At 44.0% G+C, this 24,462-nt stretch overlaps 1 protein-coding gene across 14 annotated transcripts in view; it reads right to left on the bottom strand.

The window, feature by feature from the left end:
• Positions 1–24,462, bottom strand: part of LOC140734969 (uncharacterized) — a 192,345-nt gene that overhangs the window by 121,069 nt on the left and 46,814 nt on the right. For 13 of the 14 annotated variants that reach the window (XR_012100649.1, XR_012100648.1, XR_012100650.1 and 10 more), the window contains exons 4-5: positions 11,935–12,330; positions 5,480–5,848 (exon numbers count right to left, since the gene is read on the bottom strand). Coding sequence is in view for 11 of the 14 variants with exons in the window: in XM_073059730.1 (XP_072915831.1) it covers positions 5,480–5,848; positions 11,935–12,330 (765 nt within the window). In the remaining 3 variants the exon portion in view is untranslated. The remainder of the gene's footprint in view (positions 1–5,479; positions 5,849–11,934; positions 12,331–24,462) is intronic. The other variant, XM_073059737.1, reaches the window with a different exon arrangement.

Here is a 24,462-nt window from a genome sequence, read left to right as displayed (position 1 = left end):
AGGCAAGTCGAGCAGCCATAATAGAATTGTCCATCTGTAAGTCTCAGCAGGGCCAGGGCATTTAGAGAAAGGGCCACCCTGTGTCTGTTACTGATTTCTGACCTCACATAAGTGAGTTCAAAACAAAGGTTGAAGATTAGCTTTATTTGTCAAAAAGTACAACAAAATTAGAAACATGCAGTGAAATGCATCATTATGCTAACTACTACACTACCATGCCACCCCCAAAGTGCACAAAGCAGATGCTTTATATAAAATCAAAGGAATTTCAAAATGCCCATAAACACAAGAGATTATGCAGATACTGGAAATCTTGAGCAACACACACACACACTCTCACACACACACACACACACACACACACACAACTATGGAGAGGAATAAACAGTCAACATTTTGGGCTGAGACCCTTCATCAGGATTGGAGTTCATCAGAAAAAAATCAGGATGCCTTTATGATTTTAAACCAACAAGGAACAGAACATGTTAAAAAAATATTTTATTTTAACTGGCTGTGTCTCCATCTGGTATGAAGGGCCGACTGCACAAGAACAGAAAAAGCTGCAGAAAGTTCCAAGCTCAGCCAGCCCCATCACGGGCACTAGTCTTCCCAGCACTGAGGATGTCTTTAAAAGGCAATGCCTCAAAATTAAGGACCCCCCATCACACAGGACATGATCCCTTCTCATTCCTACTATCAAGGAGGAGGTACAGGAGCCTAAGGACACACACTCAAAATGAACCATGAACCAATGCATCTACTTCAATACTTTTGCACTACTTATTAAATTTAATTTTGTAAATATACTTTTTATTGTAATTTATAGTTTTTATTCATATGTATTGCAATACCCTGCCGTAAAATGAAAAATTTCACAAAATATACCAGTGTATTAACTGATTCTGATTTTGGTGGTGATGAACACAGTGTCAACATTAACAAACGCTAGCTATATCCTGGTATTCTAATGAAGTCCAATCCTGTCGAAGGGTCATGGCCCGAAACATCAACTGTTTATTCCTCTCAATTGATGCTGTCTGACCTTGTATATGTTGTTCAAAGTACTCAGTCAGTTTATAAGATTCTGGTTAGGTCACATCTGGAATGTTGCAGACAGTTGTGGTCGCCCCATTACAGGAAGGACATGAAGGCTTTGCAAAGGATGCGGAAGAGTTTCCCCAGGATGTTGCCTGGTTTAGAGTGCATATGGAACAACAAGAGATTGGACAAACTTGGGTTGCTTTCTCTGGAGCAGCAGAGGCTGAGGTGAGATCTGATGGAAGTTTATATGGATTCAACAGTGGCTAGATGGGAGATGCCAGAGAGTAGTGGTGGATAACTGTTTGTCAGATTGGAGGCCGGTGACTAGTGGTGTGCCTCAGGGATCTGTACTGGGTCCAATGTTGTTTGTCATATACATTAATGATCTGGATAATGGGGAGGTAAATTGGATTAGTAGGTATGCAGATGATACTAAGTTAGGTGGCATTGTGGATAATGAAGTAGGTTTTCAAAGTCTGCAGAGAGATTTAGGCCACTTAGAAGAGTGAGCTGAGCGATGACAGATGGAGTTTAATGCTGATAAATGTGAGGTGCTACATTTTGATAGGAATAATCCAAATAGGACATACATGGTAAATGGTAGGGCATTGAAGAATGCAGTAGAACAGAGTGATCTAGGAATAATGGTGCATAGCTCCCTGAAGGTGGAATCTCATGTGGATAGGGTGGTGAAGAAAGCTTTTGGTATGCTGGCCTTTAAAATCAGAGCATTGAGTATAGGAGTTGGGATGTAATGTTAAAATTGTACAAGGCATTGGTAAGCCAAATTTGGAGTACTGTGTACAGTTCTGGTCACCGAATTACAGGAAAGATATCAACAAAATAGAGAGAGTACAGAGAAGATTTACTAGAATGTTACCTGGGTTTCAGCACCTAAGTTACAGGGAAAGGTTGAACAAGTTAGGTCTTTATTCTTTGGAGCGTAGAAAGTTGAGGGGGGACTTGATAGAGGTATTTAAAACTATGAGGGGGATAGATAGAGTTGACATGGATAGGCTTTTTCCATTGAGAGTAGTGGAGATTCAGACAAGAGGACATGAGTTGAGAGTTAGGGAGCAAAAGTTTAGGGGTAACACGAGGGGGAATTTCTTTACTCAGAGAGTGGTAGCTGTGTGAAACGAGCTTCCAGTAGAAGTGGTAGAGGCAGGTTCGGTATTGTCATTTAAAGTAAAATTGGATAGGTATATGGACAGGAATGGAGGGTTATGGGCTGAGTGTGGGTCAGTGGGATTAGGTGAGAGTAAGTGTTCGGCACGGACTAGAAGGGCTGAGATGGCCTGTTTCCGTGCTGTAATTGCTATATGGTTATATATAAGATTATGAGAGGCATAGATAGAGTAGACAGGACTATCTGTTTCCCAGAGTTGAAATGTCTAATACCAGACAGCAGGCATTAAGGGTGAGAGGAGGTAGATTCAAAGGGGATGTGAGGGGTAAGTTTTTACTCAGAGTGGTGGATGCTTGGAATGCGCTGCCTGGTGTGTTGGTAGGGGCAAACACAATAGAGGCTTTTAAGAGACATTTAGATAGACACATGAATATAAAGATGATGGGGAAGTGGACATTGTGCAGGTAGGAGCGATTAGTTTTTGCGTTTTTTAAATTTATTTTTTAGTTAGTTGACACAACTGTGTGAGCTGCACTGTTCTATGTTCTATGTTCTCTACGATGTGTAGAGCAAGTTCTTTTTTTGTGTGAGGGCCTGGAATGTGCTACCAGGAATGGTGTTCAAGGCAGAATTTACAGAGAGTTTTAAAAGGCTTATAGATAGGCACAGATGTCAGAGAATGGAGGGATATGGACCATATCCAGACAGATGGTAGTTGGTTAATTAGTTCAATACAACTTTGTGGTAATGTTCCAAAGCTGTACTGTTCTTTGTAGCTCCACACACAATTGCATCCCATCATTGAATTAGGGCACATTTGACAGGTGAAGTTCACCTTCAGTCAAAGTATCAGCAATGACCACATTTGCCCTAACATAAATGTAATGTGTTCTTACTTTGTGATTGAAAATTGAGTCTGTTGCATGTAATGTTGACCAGTTCCAGGAGTTTTATTTGGAACATACCTCCTCCTCCACCCACCTCCACACAGCCTATGGATGTGATTAAAATGATTCAGGCACAAATTCAAAGGGTCATATAGCATGGATACAGGACATTCAGCCCATCTATCCATACCAGCCAAAACATGAATCTAAGCTAGTCCCATTAGCCTGTGTTTAGCCCATATCTCTCTCTCCATGTACGTGTACATGTCCTTGTACCTTTTAAATGTTATCTGTCTATCTGCCTAAACCACTTCCTCCGGCATATACTCACCACCCTCTGTGTGAGACATTTGTCCCTCAGGTCTCTGTTATGGCAATGAATGGGGCTCCTGTACTGCAGGCTAAGGCACTGGCAAACTATAACACCCACTGATGTCCTGCCCCTCTCTGTGCACGTCCTCATTTCTGATCTCCTTCTGGTGAGCCAGTGATTTTTTTGGACATTGTTATTGTGTTTACAAGACCCAGTTGGACATTGGTAACATACAACACTGCAAATTCATTGGTGATACCGACGGTGGGAGAGCTGTGCTGCTTCGGTTGTGATGAGGACTAGGCCGAGGCAAAGGTGTTGCTTGTTGCATCCAGCCAGGTAAGTGGAGAGGACTCTGTGGAGCATGCTAGAATCTATTGGGTTGGGGTACAGCTCTTCTCGTTACTGTTGCCCTCCAGTGTTCACTCAATACTACTCTCCAGGGCTTGCTAGGTGCAAAATAAGGCTGGACTATGACAACTTACCATCTGTTCTACTGTCATACCACTCAGGGACTTGGGCAACATTATTTTTTTCTCTTTGTTTTTCTGAAATTGTAACCATATGTGCTATGTGCTGTGTGCTGTGTGCTGTGTGGTGTGTGCAGTGTGCTGTGTGCTGTGTGCTGTGTGCTGTGTGCTGTGTGCTGTGTGCAGTGTGCTGTGTGCTGTGTGCAGTGTGCAGTGTGCAGTGTGCTGTGTGCTGTGTGCTGTGTGCTGTGTGCTGTGTGCTGTGTGCAGTGTGGTGTGTGCAGTGTGCTGTGTGCAGTGTGCTGTGTGCAGTGTGCAGTGTGGTGTGTGCAGTGTGCTGTGTGCAGTGTGCTGTGTGCAGTGTGCAGTGTGCTGTGTGCAGTGTGGTGTGTGCAGTGTGCTGTGTGCAGTGTGCTGTGTGCAGTGTGCAGTGTGGTGTGTGCAGTGTGCAGTGTGCAGTGTGGTGTGTGCAGTGTGCAGTGTGCAGTGTGCTGTGTGCAGTGTGCTGTGTGCAGTGTGCAGTGTGGTGTGTGCAGTGTGCAGTGTGCAGTGTGGTGTGTGCAGTGTGCAGTGTGCAGTGTGCTGTGTGCAGTGTGCTGTGTGCAGTGTGCTGTGTGCAGTGTGCAGTGTGGTGTGTGCTATGTGCAGTGTGCAGTGTGCAGTGTGGTGTGTGCAGTGTGCTATGTGCAGTGTGCTGTGTGCAGTGTGCTGTGTGCAGTGTGCAGTGTGGTGTGTGCTGTGTGCAGTGTGGTGTGTGCAGTGTGCAGTGTGCAGTGTGGTGTGTGCAGTGTGCTGTGTGCAGTGTGCTATGTGCAGTGTGCTGTGTGCAGTGTGCTGTGTGCAGTGTGCAGTGTGGTGTGTGCAGTGTGCAGTGTGCAGTGTGCTGTGTGCTGTGTGCAGTGTGCAGTGTGCAGTGTGCTGTGTGCAGTGTGCTATGTGCAGTGTGCTGTGTGCAGTGTGCTGTGTGCAGTGTGCAGTGTGGTGTGTGCAGTGTGCAGTGTGCAGTGTGCAGTGTGCAGTGTGCTGTGTGCTGTGTGCAGTGTGCAGTGTGCAGTGTGCAGTGTGCTGTGTGCTGTGTGCAGTGTGCAGTGTGCAGTGTGCAGTGTGCTGTGTGCTGTGTGCTGTGTGCTGTGTGCTGTGTGCAGTGTGCAGTGTGCAGTGTGCAGTGTGCTGTGTGCTGTGTGCAGTGTGCAGTGTGCAGTGTGCAGTGTGCTGTGTGCTGTGTGCTGTGTGCTGTGTGCTGTGTGCTGTGTGCTGTGTGCTGTGTGCTGCTGGTAATGTATTTTGCACCTTGGCCACAGAGGAGTGCTGTTTCATTTGTCTATTTTTATGTATGGTTGAAAGTAATGAAACTTAAATTTGTTCTAATTCAATTCCCCTCCCTCCAAACAAACAACAAGTACAAAATTTTTTTAAAAATGCAAGAAATCAAAAGACATTGCCAGTGTCCTGAGAAAAGGTCTCGGCCCAAAATGTCGACTGTTTATTCCTTTCCACAGATGTTGCCTGACCAGCTGAGTTCCTCCAGTGTTTTGTATGCGCTACTACAGACAATGCTGGAAATACCTCAAAGGACAAGCAGCATCTGTGGGAAGATAAGCAAAGTTAATGTGTCAGGTCAAAGACTCTTCAGACAAACCTGTCTGTGGTGAAATTGGAGGGAGAACAGGCCAGTGGTTCAGAAGCCGGTCATGCCAGATTTCTACAAACGATGGGTTTCTCTCCATGGGGGACTGTCTTGCTGCAGAGGATGATTCTCTGAGCGGATCACCGGTGCTGCGTCCATCACGTGCGGTCTGATCCAAGCTCACAAAGCTATGGTAGAGGCCACTCGTCACCAGTCGAGAGGTATTGCGAAGGTGGGTCTCAGATGGGGCAATGCTCCCTCCTGGCACTGTGGAGCCAGTTGAAACCCGGCTGTCCCAGGAGATGGAGGAACATCGGAGTTGAGAGAGGTCGGTGCTGCTGCCGGTCCTTGAGTTCATGGGTCTGTCCCAGGTTTCAGCAGCTTGGGAGGCAAGGGGAACATTGTGAGAAGTTAACCCAAGTCAAGTTTATTATCATGTAAGACCATAAGACATAGTAGCGGAATTAGGCCATTTGGCCCATCAAGTCTGCTCTGCCATCAGGGTAGATTTATTATCCTTCTCAACCCCTTCTCCTGCCTACTCCCCATAACCTTTGATGCCCTTACTAATTAAGAATCTATCAAATTCTGCTTTAAATATGCCCAATTCCATAAGACTGTAAGACCATAAGATATAGGAGCAGAATTAGACCATTTGGCCCATCAAGTCTGCTCCGCCATTCAATCATGGCTGATCCTTTTTTCCCCTTCTCAGCACCACGCCCCAACCTTCTCCCTGTGACCTTTGACACCATGTCTAATCAAGAACCGATCAAGCTCCACCTTAAATACACCCACCTTCTGGGTCTCCACAGCTGCCTGTCATAATAAATTCCATAAATTCACCGCGCTCTGGTTAAACAAATTTCTCCACATCTCTGTTTTAAATGGACGCCCAGCTATCCCGAGGGTGTGCCCTCTTGTCCTAGACTCTCCCACCATGGGAAACATCCTTTCCACGTCCACTCTGTCTAGGCCTTTCAACATTCGGAAGGTTCCAATGAGACCCCCCTTATCCTTCTAAATTCCAGCAAGTACAGATCCAGAGCCATCAAATGTTCCTTGTATGATAACCCTTTCATTCCCAGAATCATCCTTATATACCTCTCTGAACCCTCTCCAATGCCAGCACATCTTTTCTGAGATGAGGAGCCCAAAACTGTTCACAATACTCAAGGTGAGGCCTCACCAGTGCCTCATAAAGCCTCAGCATCAAGTCTCTGCTCTTTATTCTAGACCTCTTGAAATGAATACGAACATTGCATTTGCCTTCCTCACCACCAACTCAACCTGCAAGTTTACCTCTAGGGTGTTCTGCACAAAGACTCCCAAGTCCCTCCGCATCTCAGAGTTTTGCAATTTTTCCCTGTTAGAAAATAGTCTGCACATTTATTTCTACTACCAAAGTGCTTGACCATACATTTTCCAACATTGTACTTCATTTGCCACTTTCTTGCCCATTCTCCTAATCTGTCTAAGTCCTTCTGCATCCTACCTGTTTCCTCAACACTACCTGTCCTTCCACCAATCTTTATATCATCTGCAAACTTGGCAACAAAGCCATTCCTGACTCTGGTACCAGCGAGGCAACATACCATTTGCGTGTCCCGTTCATGTCCACAGAACCTTCTGGCTGTTCCTCTAACTACTGAGCCCCCTATCACTACTGCTCTCCTCTTCTCCCTCTTTCTCTTTTGCACCATGGACCCATGCTCAGTGCCAGTAACTCAGTCTCTGTAGCATTCCCCTGGAAGATCATCCCCCACAACAGTATCCAAAGTGGTAAGGAGGCCACAGGGGTGCTCTGCTCTAACTGCCTATTTACATTTTCATTTCTCCTGACAGTCACGCAGCTACTCACCTCCTTCAACTTCAGGGTGACTACTTCCCTGTAACTCTGATCGATTATCTCCTCACTCTCCCATACATTCCCAACTATGGCAATGAATTCCACAGGTTCACCACTTCTGACTGAAGAAATTCCTCCTCATCTCTGTTCTAAATGGGCATCCCTCTTTTCTGCCCCCTGGTTTCAGTGAAATCCCCTCTCATTCTAAACTGTAGCAAGTACAAGCCCAGAGCCATCAAACACACCTACACCTGTGCACGTACAGGGAAAGACTAGTATGAAAAGTTTATATCTAGGAGAAAAGTTTTGTACATCTCATGTGATAAAATGGACTCTTGACAGATTCTGTAGATGCCAGGATCTTGAACAACACACACAAATTGCTGCAGGGATTCAGCCATCATCTAAGCAGGGGAATAAATAGTCGATGTTTCAGGCTGAGAGCATTCATCAGGACTAGAAAGGAAGGGGACCGAAGCCAGAATAAGAAAGTGGGTGTGGAGGGAAGGAATACTGTACAAGCTGGCAGGTGTTAGGTGTGGCCAGGTGAGGGGAATGAAGTGAGAAGCTGGGGTGGTGGGGATTGGTGGAAGAGGTGAGGGCTGAAGACGGAGGAGTCTGACGGGAGAGGACAATGGACTATGGGAGAAAGGGAAGTAGGAGGGTGACCAGAGGGAGGTGATAGGCAGCTGAGGGGAAGAGAATGGGTGAGAGCTGAGCCAGAATGGGGAATGAGAGAAGAAGCGGTGAAGGGGGTGTAATTGCTGGAAGTTACAGAAATTGATGTCCATGCCATCAGGTTAACCTCACAATCTACCCTGTTATGACCTTGCCTATCTGCACAGCAATTTCTCTGTGGCTGTTACACTTTATTCTATATTCAGTTACTGTTTCATTTTGTACTACCTCAATGTACCGTGCGAAGGATTGATCTTTATGAACTATAGGCACTTTCTCTTCCTCCCTGTTCCGCTTACCCTTCTGACTTCATTGCCCTCCTCTTACTCCTCTTCTCTGTAAGCTTACCATAACATAATGAACAGAACCCCGCATGAGAAGGCCTTGGCGAGCAGGATTAAGGAAAACCCTAAGGCATTCTACAAGTTTGTGAAGAGCAAGAGGATGAGCCGTGTGAGAATAGGACCAATCAGCTGTGATAGTGGAAACGTGTGCATGGATTTGGAGCAGGTAGTGGAGGTACTTAATGAATACTTTGCTTCAGTATTCACCAGGGAAAAGGACCTCGGCTATTGTAGGGAAGACTTACAGTGGACTGAAACACTTGAGCATATTGACATTAAGAAAGAGGATGTGCTGGAGCTTTTGAAAAACATTAAGTTAGGTAAGTCACTGGGACTGGATAAGATATACCCCAGGCTACTGTGGGAAGTGAGGGAGGAGATTGCTGAGCCTCTTGCAATGATCTTTGCATCATTGGGATGAGAGAAGTACTGGAGGACTGGAGGGTTGCAAATGTTGTTCAAGAAAGGGAGTAGAGGTAACCCAGGGAATTATAGACCATTGAGTCTGAGTTGAGTGGTGGGCAAGTTGTTGGAGAAGATCCTGAGAGGTAGGATTTATGAGCATTTGGACAGGTATAATCTGATTAGGAGTAGTCAACATGGCTTTGTCAAGGGCAGGTCGTGCCTTATGAGCCTGATTGAATTCTTTGAGGATGCAATAAAATACATTGATGAAGGTAGAGCAGTGGATATAGTGTATATGGATTTCAGTAAGGCATTAGATGCGGTTCCCCATGCAAGGCTCCTTCAGAAAGTAAGGAGGCTTGGGATCCAAGGAGACCATGCTTTGTGGAATCAGAATTGGCTTGCCCTCAGAAGGCAAAGGGTGGTTGTAGATGGTTCATATTCTGCATGAAGGTTGGTGACCAATGTTGTTCCGTGGGAATCTGTTCTGGGACCCCTCATCTTTGTGATTTTTATAAATGACCTGGATGAAGAAGTAGAAAGGTGGGTTAGTAAGTTTGCTGATGACACAAAGGTTGAGGTTGTTGTGGATAGTCTGAAAGGTTGTCAGAGGTTACAGCAGGACATCCATAGGATGCAGAACTGTGCTGAGAAATGGCAGATGGACTTCAGCCCAGGTAAGTGTTGTTACGTAACCCCGTAACCAGGTAACTTACCAGCAAAGATAGATGGATCAGCTGAGTCAGATGCTACTATTTTCAAACGTTTTATTCGAAAAGGGCACAAACGTATGGTTAATACAAAACATTCAGATCATATACATCGTCAAACTCAATCTAAAACACCGGTGTAACCATAATCAATCAGAAATAAGCTCTGTTGTCTAGGAGTTAATACAGAGTCCAATTGAAATATAAAGAGTCACTCAGAAATTTTCAGGCTTTTCCCTTTTGGGAACCGCTGGGGTTTTCACGTTGTAGAGAGAAAGAGATGATTTGGAAAAGATAAACACTTGCCCGTCGTCTTGGCAGAACAAATCCTTAGAATCAGGGGAGCAGACTTCCCCGTTGTTAGCTAAAAGCAGTCTTTCGTTGGTCCTAGCCACAGATTCAAAAGTTGGAATCTAACGCACGTGGCTTCCTTCAGAATGGCTTCCCGCTCCCACGGGAATCGATATCGTGCTTCCTTCGTCTCCTGGGTGCGTCTGAGGGTTCCCCCCCTCAGTCCCTCCTTTATACTTCTTCACGGGATCGCAGGTGTCAATCAGGTTGCAGGTGATGCGATCTCTCTCTCAACCAGCCCACTTTGCCCGAGGGCTTTTCACGTGGTCTCCATGAGACAATAGTCAAGGTCACCTTTATTCTGCTTCTTGGGAGAACGTGGTCTCTCTCTCTCTCTCCCATTTCCCTGGGTCTATTCAGCACGTCCCTTCCTCTTTTGGGTCAGCTGACCCCCCTCTTGACTCGGGTTCTTGAGATTCTCACAAAGGAGGGGGCCGATGGCATAACAGTGTGAAGTGGTTCATTTTGGTAGGTCAAATATGAAGCAGGATATATTACTAATGGTAAGATTCTTGGCAGTGTGGAGGATCTGAGAGATCTTGGGGTCCATGTCCATAGGACACTCAAAGCTGCTGCACAGGTTGACAGTATTGTTAAGAAGGTGTATGGTGTGATGGCCTTCATCAACCATGCGACTGAGTTCAAGAGCCATGAGGTAATGCTACAACTATATGAGACCTTGGTCAGACCCCACTTGGAGTAATGTGTTCAGTTCTGATCACCTCACTACAGGAAGGAAATGAATACTATAGAGAGAATGCAGAGGAGATTTACAAGGATGTTGCCTAGATTGGAGGGCGTACCTTATGAGAATAGGTTGAGTGAACTTGGCCTTTTTCTTCTTGGAGCGACGGAGGATGAGAGGTGACCTGATAGAGGTGTATAAGACGATGAGAGGCATTGATTGTGTGGATAGCCAGAGGCTGTTTCCCAGGGCTGAAAAGGCTAGCACAAGAGGGCATAGTTTGAAGGTGCTTGTAAGTAGATACTGAGGGGATGTCAGGGGTAAGCTTTTCACACAGAGAGTGGTGGGTGCGTGGAATGCACTGCAGCAGCGGTGGTGGAAGCGGATACAATAGGGTCTATTAAAAGCCTCTTAGATAAGTACATGGAGCTTAGAAAAGTTCTAGTTTGTAGAGTAGGTTACATGGTTGGCACAATGTTATGGGCCAAGAGGCCTGTAATGTTCTGTAAATTTCTGTTCTATGTTCTATAAATTATGATATATATTAAACATATAAATCATAATTTAAATATTCAAAAACCATAAATTAAATATAATATATACAAATTTTACATAAAATGTAGAGATGGCCTGTTTCTGCACTGTAGTGGTCTATGTCTCTATCGTCCAGAAACTAAAATTCTAAATTGGGTCATGGAAAGTTTTGACATTCTTTTCCCTATATTTCAGAAGTATAAAACTAGAGGCCATCAATGTAAGGTGAGACAGGATGAACCTGTGGAGATGGGTACGTAGAACAAGCTGACGGAGGAAGTGGTGAAGGCTGGTACAATCCTCATCATCATCATTCTGCTCTGGGTCTTATGATGTGGGCAGTTATGGTCTTTGGCCACGATCATTCTTGGCAAATTCTTCTATAGAAGTGGTTTGCCATTGTCTTCTTTTGGACAGTGTCTTTAGAAGACGGGTGACCCCAGCCATTATCAAAACTCTTCAGATATTGTCTGCCTGGTGTCAGTGATCGCATAAGCAGTACTTGTGATATGTATCAGCTGCTCATATGACCATCCACCACCCACTCCTGTGGCTTCACGTGACCCTGATCAGGGAGCTGATCAGATGCTACACCTTGCCCAAGGGAGACCTGCAGGCTAGCGGAGGGACAGAGCACCCTACACCTCCTTTAGTAGAGACTTATCTCCACCCTGCCACCCCACTGGTACAATAGCAATATTTCAAAGATATGTAAACAGCTTCCAGGTTGGGAAAGGTTTAGATGGTGAGGAAACAAGTGCTGGCAGACGGGGCTGGCTCAGAAAAGCTTCCTGGTCAGCATGGCCCATTCCTGTGTGACTATGACTCTTTGACAAATCTTGCGATCCTTCTGAAAGACAAATATTAGTCACACAATAGGCATTGAGTGGTGAGTCAAACAATAACATTACCTGTCTCATCGTTGTCTCTGTCAAGGTTGAACTCACTCCCCTGCCTGCTCACATTCAAAGCCTGCCCTCTGCCTTGGGCTGATGTGCTCTCCAATCCCAACTGAAGGGTACTGAAGCTCTGTCTCAGAACGTCCACTTCATCCATCCCTGGACCTTTCCATCCTAATTCACTCCAGAACTCCGCATCGTGTGCACGCCCTCTGTTTGCATCTGACACCTCAGCTGGTTTCTGCTCACTGCTTCCAGCTAGAGTATTCCAGTGGGGACCACGTGTCCTTTCTTCATCTTCTCCTGATGACTCCACACTTGCTGGGGGTGATTTTGGCTGAGGTTTTGAGCTTCGTTTAAACTGCAAGTGGCAAAACGATTTGGCTGGGTACCTGTGCCTATAACGTGCTGAAAGATAGAAAACAGCAACACAAGTTAGAGTATGAAGCAACCAAAACTACATCCAAATCCCAATCCAAATCCAATCCAAAAACCCAATCCAAATCCAAAACCAAACCCAAACCCAAATCCCAATCCAAAACCAAACCCAAATCCCAATCCAAAACCAAACCCAAATCCCAATCCAAAACCAAACCCAAATCCCAATCCAAAACTAAACCCGAATCCCAATCCAAAACCAAACCCGAATCCCAATCCAAAACCAAACCCAAATCCCAATCCAAAACCAAACCCGAATCCCAATCCAAAACCAAACCCAAATCCCAATCCAAAACCAAACCCAAATCCCAATCCAAAACCAAACCCAAATCCCAATCCAAAACCAAACCCGAAACCCAATCCAAAACCAAACCCGAATCCCAATCCAAAACCAAACCCAAACACAAATCCCAATCCAAAACCAAACCCAAACACAAATCCCAATCCAAAACCAAACCCAAACCCGAAACCCAATCCAAAACCAAACCCAAATCCCAATCCAAAACCAAACCCAAACCCAAATCCCAATCCAAATCCAAACCCAAATCCCAATCCAAAACCAAACCCAAACCGAAATCCCAATCCAAGTCCAAACCCAAATCCCAATCCAAATCCAATCCAAAAATCCCAATCCAAATCCAAAACCAAACCCAAACCCGAATCCCAATCCAAAACCAAACCCAAACCCGAATCCCAATCCAAAACCAAACCCAAACCCGAATCCCAATCCAAATCCAAAACAAAACCCAAATCCCAATCCAAAACCAAACCCAAATCCCAATCCAAATCCAAACCCAAATCCCAATCCAAAACCAAACCCGAATCCCAATCCAAAACCAAACCCAAACACAAATCCCAATCCAAAACCAAACCCAAACCGAAATCCCAATCCAAATCCAAACCCAAATCCCAATCCAAATCCAATCCAAAAATCCCAATCCAAATCCAAAACCAAACCCAAACCCGAATCCCAATCCAAAACCAAACCCAAACCCGAATCCCAATCCAAATCCAAAACAAAACCCAAATCCCAATCCAAAACCAAACCCAAATCCCAATCCAAATCCAAACCCAAATCCCAATCCAAAACCAAACCCGAATCCCAATCCAAAACCAAACCCAAACACAAATCCCAATCCAAAACCAAACCCAAACCCAAATCCCAATCCAAATCCAAACCCAAACCCGAATCCCAATCCAAATCCAAACCCAAATCCCAATCCAAAACCAAACCCAAACCCAAATCCCAATCCAAATCCCAATCCAAATCCAAAACCAAACCCAAACACAAATCCCAATCCAAAACCAAACCCGAATCCCAATCCAAAACCAAACCCAAACACAAATCCCAATCCAAAACCAAACCCAAACCCGAAACCCAATCCAAAACCAAACCCAAATCCCAATCCAAAACCAAACCCAAACACAAATCCCAATCCAAAACCAAACCCGAATCCCAATCCAAAACCAAACCCAAACACAAATCCCAATCCAAAACCAAACCCAAACCCGAAACCCAATCCAAATCCAAACCCAAATCCCAATCCAAAACCAAACCCAAACCGAAATCCCAATCCAAATCCAAACCCAAATCCCAATCCAAATCCAATCCAAAAACCCAATCCAAATCCAAAACCAAACCCAAACCCCAATCCAAAACCAAACCCAAACCCAAATCCCAATCCAAAACAAAACCCAAATCCCAATCCAAAACCAAAACCAAACCCAAATCCCAATCCAAATCCAAACCCAAATCCCAATCCAAAACCAAACCCAAACCCAAATCCCAATCCAAAACCAAACCCAAACCCAAATCCCAATCCAAATCCAAACCCAAATCCCAATCCAAAACAAAACCCAAATCCCAATCCAAAACCAAAACCAAACCCAAATCCCAATCCAAAACCAAACCCAAATCCCAATCCAAAACCAAACCCAAATCCCAATCCAAATCCAAACCCAAATCCCAATCCAAAACAAAACCCAAATCCCAATCCGAAACCAAAACCAAACCCAAATCCCAATCCAAATCCAAACCCAAATCCCAATCCGAAACCAAACCCAAGCCCAAATCCCAATCCAAATCCAAAATCAAACCCAAACCCAAATCCCAATCCAAATCCAAACCCAAATCCCAATCCGAAACCAAACCCAAACCCAAATCCCAATCCCAATCCGAAACCAAAACCAAACCCAAACCCAAATCCCAATCCAAATCCAAAACCAAAACCAAACCCAAATCCCAATCCAAATCCAAACCCAAATCCCAATCCCAATCCGAAACCAAAACCAAACCCAAACCCAAATCCCAATCCAAATCCAAAACCAAAACCAAACCCAAATCCCAATCCAAATCCAAATCCCAATCCAAATCCGAAACCAAACCCAAACCCAAATCCCAATCCAAATCCAATCCAAAAACCCAATCCAAATCCAAAACCAAACCCAAACCCCAATCCAAAACAAAATCCAAATCCCAATCCAAAACCAAAACCAAACCCAAATCCCAATCCAAAACCAAACCCAAATCCCAATCCAAAACAAAACCCAAATCCCAATCCAAAACCAAAACCAAACCCAAATCCCAATCCAAATCCAAACCCAAATCCCAATCCGAAACCAAACCCAAACCCAAATCCCAATCCAAATCCAAAACCAAACCCAAACCCCAATCCAAAACCAAAACCAAACCCGAATCCCAATCCAAAACAAAACCCAAATCCCAATCCAAAACCAAAACCAAACCCAAATCCCAATCCAAATCCAAACCCAAATCCCAATCCAAAACCAAACCCAAACCCAAATCCCAATCCAAATCCAAACCCAAATCCCAATCCAAAACCAAACCCAAATCCCAATCCGAAACCAAAACCAAACCCAAATCCCAATCCAAATCCAAAACCAAATCCAAACCCAAATCCCAATCCAAAACCAAACCCAAATCCCAATCCGAAACCAAAACCAAACCCAAATCCCAATCCAAAACCAAAACCAAAACCAAACCCAAACCCAAATCCCAATCCAAAACCAAAACCAAATCCAAACCCAAATCCCAATCCAAAACCAAAACCAAACCCAAATCCCAATCCAAATCCAAACCCAAATCCCAATCCAAAACCAAACCCAAATCCCAATCCGAAACCAAAACCAAACCCAAATCCCAATCCAAATCCAAACCCAAATCCCAATCCAAAACCAAACCCAAATCCCAATCCGAAACCAAAACCAAACCCCAATCCAAATCCAAAACCAAATCCAAAACCAAATCCAAACCCAAATCCCAATCCAAAACCAAACCCAAATCCCAATCCAAAACCAAACCCAAATCCCAATCCAAATCCAATCCAAAAACCCAATCCAAATCCAAACCCAAAACCCAATCCAAATCCAAACCCAAAACCAAAACCAAACCCCAATCCAAATCCAAACCCAAATCCCAATCCAAAACCAAACCCAAATCCCAATCCAAAACCAAAACCAAACCCAAATCCCAATCCAAATCCAAACCCAAATCACAATCCAAACCCAAATCCCAATCCAAAACCCCAATCCAAATCCAAAACCAAACCCAATCCAAATCCAAAACCAAAACCAAACCCAAAACCAAATCCCAATCCAAAACCAAACTCAAGCATGGCAGATCAAATCCAGAGGAACATGAGAGGTTGCAGAGAGTAGTGGACCATGAACTCAGAATGCTGGACGAACTCAACAGATCAGGAAGCATCACTGGAGGGGAATAAACATCCTACGTTTCAGGCTAAGATATTGACTGTTTATTCTCCTTCTTACATACTTCCTGACCTCTGAGTTCATCCAGCATTTTGTGTGTGTTTCTCAAGATTTCCAGCATCTACAGAATCTTTTCAAGGTTCAAGATTCAAGATTGTTCAATATCATTCTCAGTACACAAGTGTAAAAGTGAACAAAATAACTGTTACTCTGGATCCAATGCAGCACAAAACAACAACAACAATAATAATAATAATAATAATCACCATAAATACAAATACATAAGATAGCTTATATACACAGACTGATTGTATGTCCATAAAGTGCCACAGAGCACAGGAGTACATACAGTGACTCAAACGGGAAATGATAAAATAGTGGTGAGGATTTGGAGGATTAGGTTAGTGGGTGGAGGTGTTTATCAGCCTTTCTGCTTGGGGAAAGTAACTGTTTTCAAGTCAGGTGGTCCTGCCGTGGATGCTATGTAGCTTCTCCTTGCTGGGAGTGGGACAAATTGTCCATGAGCAGGGTGGGTGGGATCCTTCATGAGGTTACTGGCCCTTTTCTGCCACCCTTCTCTATATATGTCCTTGATGATCGGTAGGCTGGTGCCAGTGATGCATTGGGCAGTTTTGACTACCTGTTGGAGAACCTTCCTATCCAATGCAGTGCAGCTTCCATACCAAACAGTGGTGCAGCACACCTCTCGCTCTCTCTATCTCACTCCCTCCATTTTTCTGTCAGACTAACTTTTTCCATATCTCTCTCTGATCTCTTTCTTTCTCTTACTATTGTTCTCTACCTCTCTCTATCACTCTATCTGTCGGAGGATGGTGCCAGAGTTCTGGGTCTTGGGCAAGGGTTACTGGACATGGTTTTGTGGACTAGATTCTGTAGTTCACATTATGGTGTGTTTCTGATTTCTGGTGACTCCTTTTTTTGTCACTATTTTGGGTGATTTTGAATCTGGGCGACCTGCAGACACTGAGCCTGGACTCTTTTGATTTTGTGTTTTTATATTCTGTATTTATTGCTCGTTCTTTTTATTGTTGCCATTTGCACTATTTGCTTTTTTTGTGCATGGTGGGGGGGGTGGTGTTGGTGGGTTTTTTTAAACAGGATCCATGGTGTTTCTTTGTTTCGTGGCTGTCTGTAGTGAAGATGAATCTCAGGATTGTATACTATATACATATTTTGATAATAAATGTACTTTGAATTGTTTAATCTATAACTTTCTATTTCTCTTTCTTTCTGTCACTTTCCATCTCTCTCTCTCTCTTTCTCTCTATCACTCTCCATCTATATCACAGTAATCACTCTTCATCTTCCTCTCACTGTTGCTATGTCTATCTCACTCCATCTTTCCTGCTCTCCCCCAGCAGCTATAAGCGTATTAGTGATGTGTGTGTGTCCCTCTAGCATACTCATCTCTCCAAAAGGAATCAGATCAAAATTCTCACACATTTCTGCAGCAGTGATTCAGTCTGCAATGCTTCCAAGATCTACTTTCTTTATAGCCTGACTATCTGTCGGAGCCCATTGTTTGCAGGTTGGACGGACAGCAGTTCTGTCGCCTCCTGGAGCTAACAGAATGATGTATTGCAGCCTCCCCAATCACTGTGAGGGAAGGGCTTTTCCTTTGCAATATGTTGCCTGTGGCTGGTGTGCCCATTGTCTGTACACAGGCAAAGTATGTGGGTCACAGCACATTTTGCAGAGCTCACAGAGGTTGGTCGGGGATCTTCTCCGCTCTCATTCATCTTTTGTGTCCTCGATACCAATGCTGTGCAACCTCCAATCAGAAATGGCCTTTGATTCCGATGACTGGGTGGAGGGGGTGGGTGGGACGGGAGGGGGAGTGGTGTCATATCGGCACGCTAAGCTGCTTTCTAGTCAGGGAGCAAAATCACAATGAAGGACTCTTCAGAAAGTGGTGCAGAGTTTGTGGGTGAAGGTCGTCTCTGAGACATACTGACCAGATGCTTGGAGCTGAGGAGAACAGCAGTGTGAAGTGAAAAAAAATCCCTGCACAATTCCGACAGAGAAAGAGGGACTTTAATTCATGATCCAGAGGCTTAGAGTAATAATCCAGGGATACAAATTCATACCCAGTGTGGAAATTAAAAAGATTAATGGAATTAGATAAAATTAACCTGGAATGAATCAAATATCAAAGTTCAAAGTAAACTTATTATCAAAATACATACAGTATATGTCACCCATAGATTCATTTTCTTGCAGGCATTCACAGTAAATACAAAGAAACACCGTAGAATCAATGAAAAACTACACACGAACAAAGACAGACAACCAACGTGGAAAAAACAACAAATTATGCACATACAAAAAGAAAAACAAAATAATAATAATAATAATAATAGATAAATAAGTAATAAATAATATTGAGAACATGCATTGTAGAATCCTTCGAAATTAGTCCCTAGGTTGTGGAATCAGTTCAGTGGTAGGATCGTGAGGTTGTCCACTGGCTCAGGAGCCTGATGGTTGAGGGATAATAATTGTTCCTGAACCTGGTGCTGTGGGACATAAGGTTCCTGTACCTCCTTCCTGATGGCAGCAATGAGAAGAGAGTACAGCCTGGATGGTGGGAGTCCTTGGTGATGGGTGCTGTTTTCCTGCAACAGTGCTGCTTATAGATATGCTCAATGGTCATGTGTGAGTGGTAATATACCTGGTTCTGATTCTGAGCTTATCAGAAAAGGGTATATTACCATTGTCTTATGTGATGTGAAATTTGTCATTTTGCAGCAGTAGTGCAGTGCAAAGAAATAAAAGTTATTACTAATTACAAAGTAAGTGAACAGCGGTAATGAGGTAGTGTACGTGGACTGTTCAGAAATCTGATGGCAGAGAGGAAGATGTTCTTAAACCATTGAATATGAGTCTTCAGGTTCCTGTACTTCCGCCCCAGTGGTAGTAATGAGAAGAGGGCATGCCCTGGATGGTGAGGGTCCTTAATGATGGATGCTGCCTTCTTGAGGATGTCCTCATTGGTGGGGAGGGTTGTGCCTGTGATGGAGCTGGCTGAGTCTACAACAATCTCCATCTCTTGTGATCCTGTGTGTTGGACTCTTCATGCCAGGAAGCGATGCAGCCTGTCTGAATGTTCTCTACTTACAGCTGTAGAAACTTGAAAGACTCTTTGGTGATATACCAAATCTCCTCAAAGTTCTAATGAAGTACTTTGTGATTGCATCAATGTTGGAAACATTGCTATCATCTATCGTGTTTACTTGATGAATGTCCTTTGGGAATGTTCAGAGTCACTGTCCAGTCTGTGCCACCAGACACATGTAGCATGATTGACTCTTCACTGCCCTCTGAACCAGACTAGTATGGTGGAGACACAAGAGACTGCAGATGCTGGGACCTGGAACAACACACAATATGTTGGCTGAACTCATTGGATCAGACACGAACTGCGGGAGGGGAGAAGGAATTGTTGATGTGCGATGGACTTCAACCCAAACTATCAACAATTCATCTCCACCTACAGATGCTGCTTGACTCACTGAGTTCCTCCAGCAGTTTATTTGTTGAAACAACCTGGTAAACCACTTGTCTGCACCGATGCAGAGTTTTGACCTAAAGCATCACCATTTCCTCTCCCTTCACAGATGCCACCTGACCTGCTGAGTTCTTCCAGCATTTGTTCTTTGTTCATTATCAAGAAGATGTCTCACCGCCTCTTTCTCGAAGGTAGCCGAGACAATTAAAAACAAATTACCTGCGTCCTATGAAAGATTAAATTGTTAAAACTGTGTGAGTGCATCGGGCAAACTGCTCCCTTCTGTGTAAAGTTGGTAAACTGGTTTATTATTGTCACAGGAACAGTGAAAACTTTGTTTCATCGCAACAGTGCTTTGAGATGTACAATGGAAAGCCATAACAGAATTCAGAATAAAGTGTTACAGTTACAGAGAAAGTGCAGTGCAGGTCAAGAGTAAAATGCAAGATCATAATGAGGTAGATTGTGAGGTCAAGAGTCCATCATATCATTCAATAGCCTTCTAACAGTGGGATAGAAGTTGTCCTAGAGCCTAGTGGTACGTGCTTTTAGGCTTTTGTATCTTCTTCCCACTGGGAGGACGGAGAAGAGGGAATATCCAAGCTGGATGGGGTTTTTGACTATGCTGGCTGCTTTACCAAGACAGTGAGAAGTATAGGCAGAGTCCAAGGAGAGGATGCTAGCTTCCATGATGTGTAGAGCTGTGTCCTCAACTCTCTGCAGTTTCTGTGGTCACGGGCAGAGCAGTTGCCGTACCAAGCTATGGTGCATCTAGGTTGGATGCTCTCTGTGGTGCATCAATAAAACTTCTTGAGGGTGGATGGAGTAATGCCAAACTTTGTTAGCCTCCTGAGAAAGTTCAAAGTTCAGAGTAAGTATATTATCAATGTACACATAAGTCACCATATACAACCCTGAAATACATTTCCTTGCAGGCATTCTCAATAAGTCCAAAAACCATAATAGCTTGTGAAGGTTACTCCATTTTTTGAGGGTCAAAGCGAGGCATTGAGTTCATCTGGAAGCAAAGCCTTTTTGTCAGCTATGTCACTTGGTTTCACTTTGTAAGAGGTGATAGTATTCAACAGCTATCGAGCATCCTTCTGTGATCTAAGTTTGGTCTGGAGATGCCACTTTACATGTGAGATAGCTTTCTGGAGATAGTACCTGGACCTCATGTACTTTACTTGGTCGTCAGGCCTGATCTGACCCTCAGCTGATTGTCAACGAAAACACTCTGAAACTTCTACAGATGTGCCATGGAGACCATTCCGACTGGCTGCAGCATTGTATGGTGTGGGAAGATTACAGCACAGGATCGAAGTAAGCTGCAGAAAGTTGTAAAATCAGTCATCTCCATCTTGGGTACTAGCTTCCATAGTGTCCAAAACATCTTTAAGAAGCAGTACCTCAGAAAAGTGGTGTCCATCATTAAGGAACACCATCACCTAGGACATGCTTTCTTCTCATTGCTACCATCAGGAAGGAGGTACAGAAGCCTAAAGGCACACACTCAACAATTCAGGAACAGCTCTTTCCCCTTTGCCATCCAATTTCTGAATGGACATTGAACCCATGAACACTACCTCACTACTTCTTTAAAATTTCAGTTTTTGTACTATCTATTTTAACTATTTAAAACACATATTCTTACTGTAATTCAGTTTTTTTCCTAAACTTTATCATGTATTGCATTGTACAGATACCCCAAGTCTGTAGTCTAGTGTAGTTTTTTTCTGTGTTGTTTTTTTTATGTAGTTCAGTCTAGTTTGTGTACTGTGTCATGTAACACCATGGTCCTGAAAAACGTTGTTTCGTTTTTACTATGTACTGTACCAGCAGTTATGGTTGAAATGACAATAAAAAGTGACTTGACTTGACCAAGGTTAACAAATTTCACGACACATGCCAATGATATTAAGCCGGATTCTGAGTTCGATTCTGGTTCTAATCTTTTGGTTCATCCAAGGTTCTTGTTTGGGAAAGACGCTGAATGATTTTATGGGGACACACTCATCTACAACTGCTTTTATAAAGTCTGTGATAACTGTGGTGTATTAATTGAGATGCTCTGATGAGTCCTTGAACATGGCAAATTCCACCAATTCAAAGCAATCCCATAGCTGCTCCTCTGCCACCTGCAACCATCTCTTTGTTGTCCTGATCTCTGGTGCCTTTCTCTTTAGCCTCTGCCTGTCTGCAGGTAGGAGAAGGACCGCCAATGATCAGATTTCCCAAATTGCTGTCTAGGTATGGAATGGTAGGCATTCCTCATTGTAGTACAGCAGAGGTCACGTGTGTTGGGACCCCTGGTGCTGCAGGCTATATCTTGATGATAATTGGGCAGAGATTTATTCAAATAAGTCTGATTGAAATCCCTGACTACGATTTGAAAGGCATCAAAGTGAGTTGTTTCTTGTTTGGTGATGGCAGCTTTCAATATCTTGAGTGCCTGGTTAATGTCAGCTTTTGGTGGTATGTATACTGTAGTCAGGATCAAAGAGGCAAACTCTCTTGGTAAGTAGAATGGTCAGCACTTAATTGTTAGATGTTCCAGGTCAGGAGAACAAGAGTATGACAAGAACAGTATGTCCAAGCACCATAAAGAATTTAACTTGAAACATAGACCCCCACCTTTTGCCTTCTCCAAGTAAGCACTCTGGTCCACCTGGTGTATTGAGAAGCCCTTGGGTTTTACCAATGTATCTGCTGAGACCAGTGTAAGCCACATCTCCATGAAACACAGAACACAGCAGTTCTTCATTTTCCTCCAATACAGCATTCTTGCCCTTATGTCCTTGGTCTTGTTGTCCAGTGACTGTACACTTACTAATAAGATGTTGGGTAAAGGAACTTTCATTCCTCAGCATTTCAGTCCTCCCTTCTTCCCTCTCATCCAGCTATGGTAATGTACCTTCATCTGCTGAAAGGTGCCGTAGCTGCATGCGTGAGAGTTAAGTCTGCCCTTACCTTTGGAAGACCGTGAAATCACTAGTTCATTAAGGCAATTCAAAAGTAGCTTGCTTAAAGGGAAATTACTGGCTGCAGATTGCAGTGAGAGTATTTAAGTATATTTACAAGTTTTGTAAGCAGCCCACAACCTGCCAGTGTGGTTCACTGGTGCCATCCTGTCCAGGTTAGAGGTGCTGGTGGGCCTTTGTGGCTGTGCCATCAACATGGTTGGGCCTGGCAGAACAGGTTGTTGGTGATGACGTTTACTCCTAGGATCTCAAACTTCTCGATCTGCCCAACCTCAGCTCTGTTGATGCAAACAAAACCCTGTGTGCTGTCTCCCTTCCTGAAGTCAGCAACCAGAGTGACAGTGTCCATTTCTACAACTCCAGTAGAGGCTGATGTGTGAATTACCGTAGATTCCGGATTTTAAGCCGCTACTTTTTTCCCACATTTTGAACAGCTTTGAACTTTGCGGCCAATAATCCGAAGCGGCTAATGCATGATTTTTTTCATGCCGCCTTGTAAACATTTTGCCTCATAACAGTAGACCAATAAAATTGATGAGTAGTTCACAGAGGTCCAATGAAATTGTACGATAAATCAAGCGCACTTTCACAATTAAATTATTGTAAATCAGTCATTTGTACTCACCCTCATCAACATGGAAAACACTCGAAGCATTGTGCTGCCTACTTAGTTTAAACTATATTTGTTTTCTGTACTACATCGCGGGAGGCTATGACATCACACCCGGTTTCGCGGTGTCTTGTGGGAAAATGCCGGTTTGCGATGAAACGGGACGGAGGGAGGGAGCGCATTACGCGAGCGGCTTTGGATCTGAGCGAAAACGCTGCTTTTAAGTTAAAGGTGATCAATAACTTTTCCTGGTAGGCTGCAATATATATATTTTTTTACCAGTCGTTAGGAGATATTGGAATGTTGTTCAGTAAAGAAGTATACGCAACGTATATTTAAAAGTAGCCGCGTACGGGCACGGTTCGAAAAAAAGCATTTGCAATATGTATTTGTTTTTGTTACCATATGGATTTAATTAAAAGTTTAAAAAATCCTCACGTGTAATATCTTTCTGTGTAAATATCTCATATTACAACGTGGGACACCTGCGGCCGAAAATCCGGTGCGGCCTAAAATCCGGTGCGGCCTAAAATCCGATGCGGCCTTTACAATTTAAAAATTGATTTTATTTCTAAAATTAGAGCCAGCGGCTTTTAATCAGGTGCGCTCTGTAGTCCGGAATCTACGGTAGTTGCTGCTGGAGCTATGACTGTGCTTTGCTCTTGCAAGGGATAATTCTCATTTATTGATCTATTTATTTACAGCGCAGAATAGACCCTTCCAACCCTTCAGCCACACCGCCAGCAACCCCCAGTTTAACCCTAGCCTAATCACAGGCCAATTTACAGTGACCATTTAGCCTACTAACCGGTGTGCTTTAGGATTGTGAGAGGAAGCTGGAGCCCCCAGAGAAAACCCACACTTTCCACGGGGAGGACGTAGAGACTCCTTACAGGTGAACACTGAACCCTGAGCTGTGCTAGCATCACACTGACCACGGTACCCCAACTTCATCCAGCAACTCAGCAAGGCACAGGGTGCTCCCTCACAACCAGCTGCCACACAAGTGGATAAGGTGGTTAAGAAGGCGGATGGTGTGTTAACCTTTGATAGGTGGGGGATTGAGTTCAAGAGCCACGAGGTAATATTGCAGCTCTATAAAACCCTGGTTAGACCACACTTGGAATATTGTGCTCGGTTCTGGTCGCCTCATTATTGGAAGGATGTAAAATCTTTAGGGAGGGTGCAGAGGAGACTTACCGGAATGCTGTTTGTACTCGAGAGCATGTCCTCCTCTGAGGATAGTTTGA

This window comes from Hemitrygon akajei, chromosome 10, assembly GCF_048418815.1.
Source record: "Hemitrygon akajei chromosome 10, sHemAka1.3, whole genome shotgun sequence".
Lineage (NCBI taxonomy): Eukaryota > Metazoa > Chordata > Chondrichthyes > Myliobatiformes > Dasyatidae > Hemitrygon > Hemitrygon akajei.
This window is presented reverse-complemented; position numbering and strand designations above follow the sequence as displayed.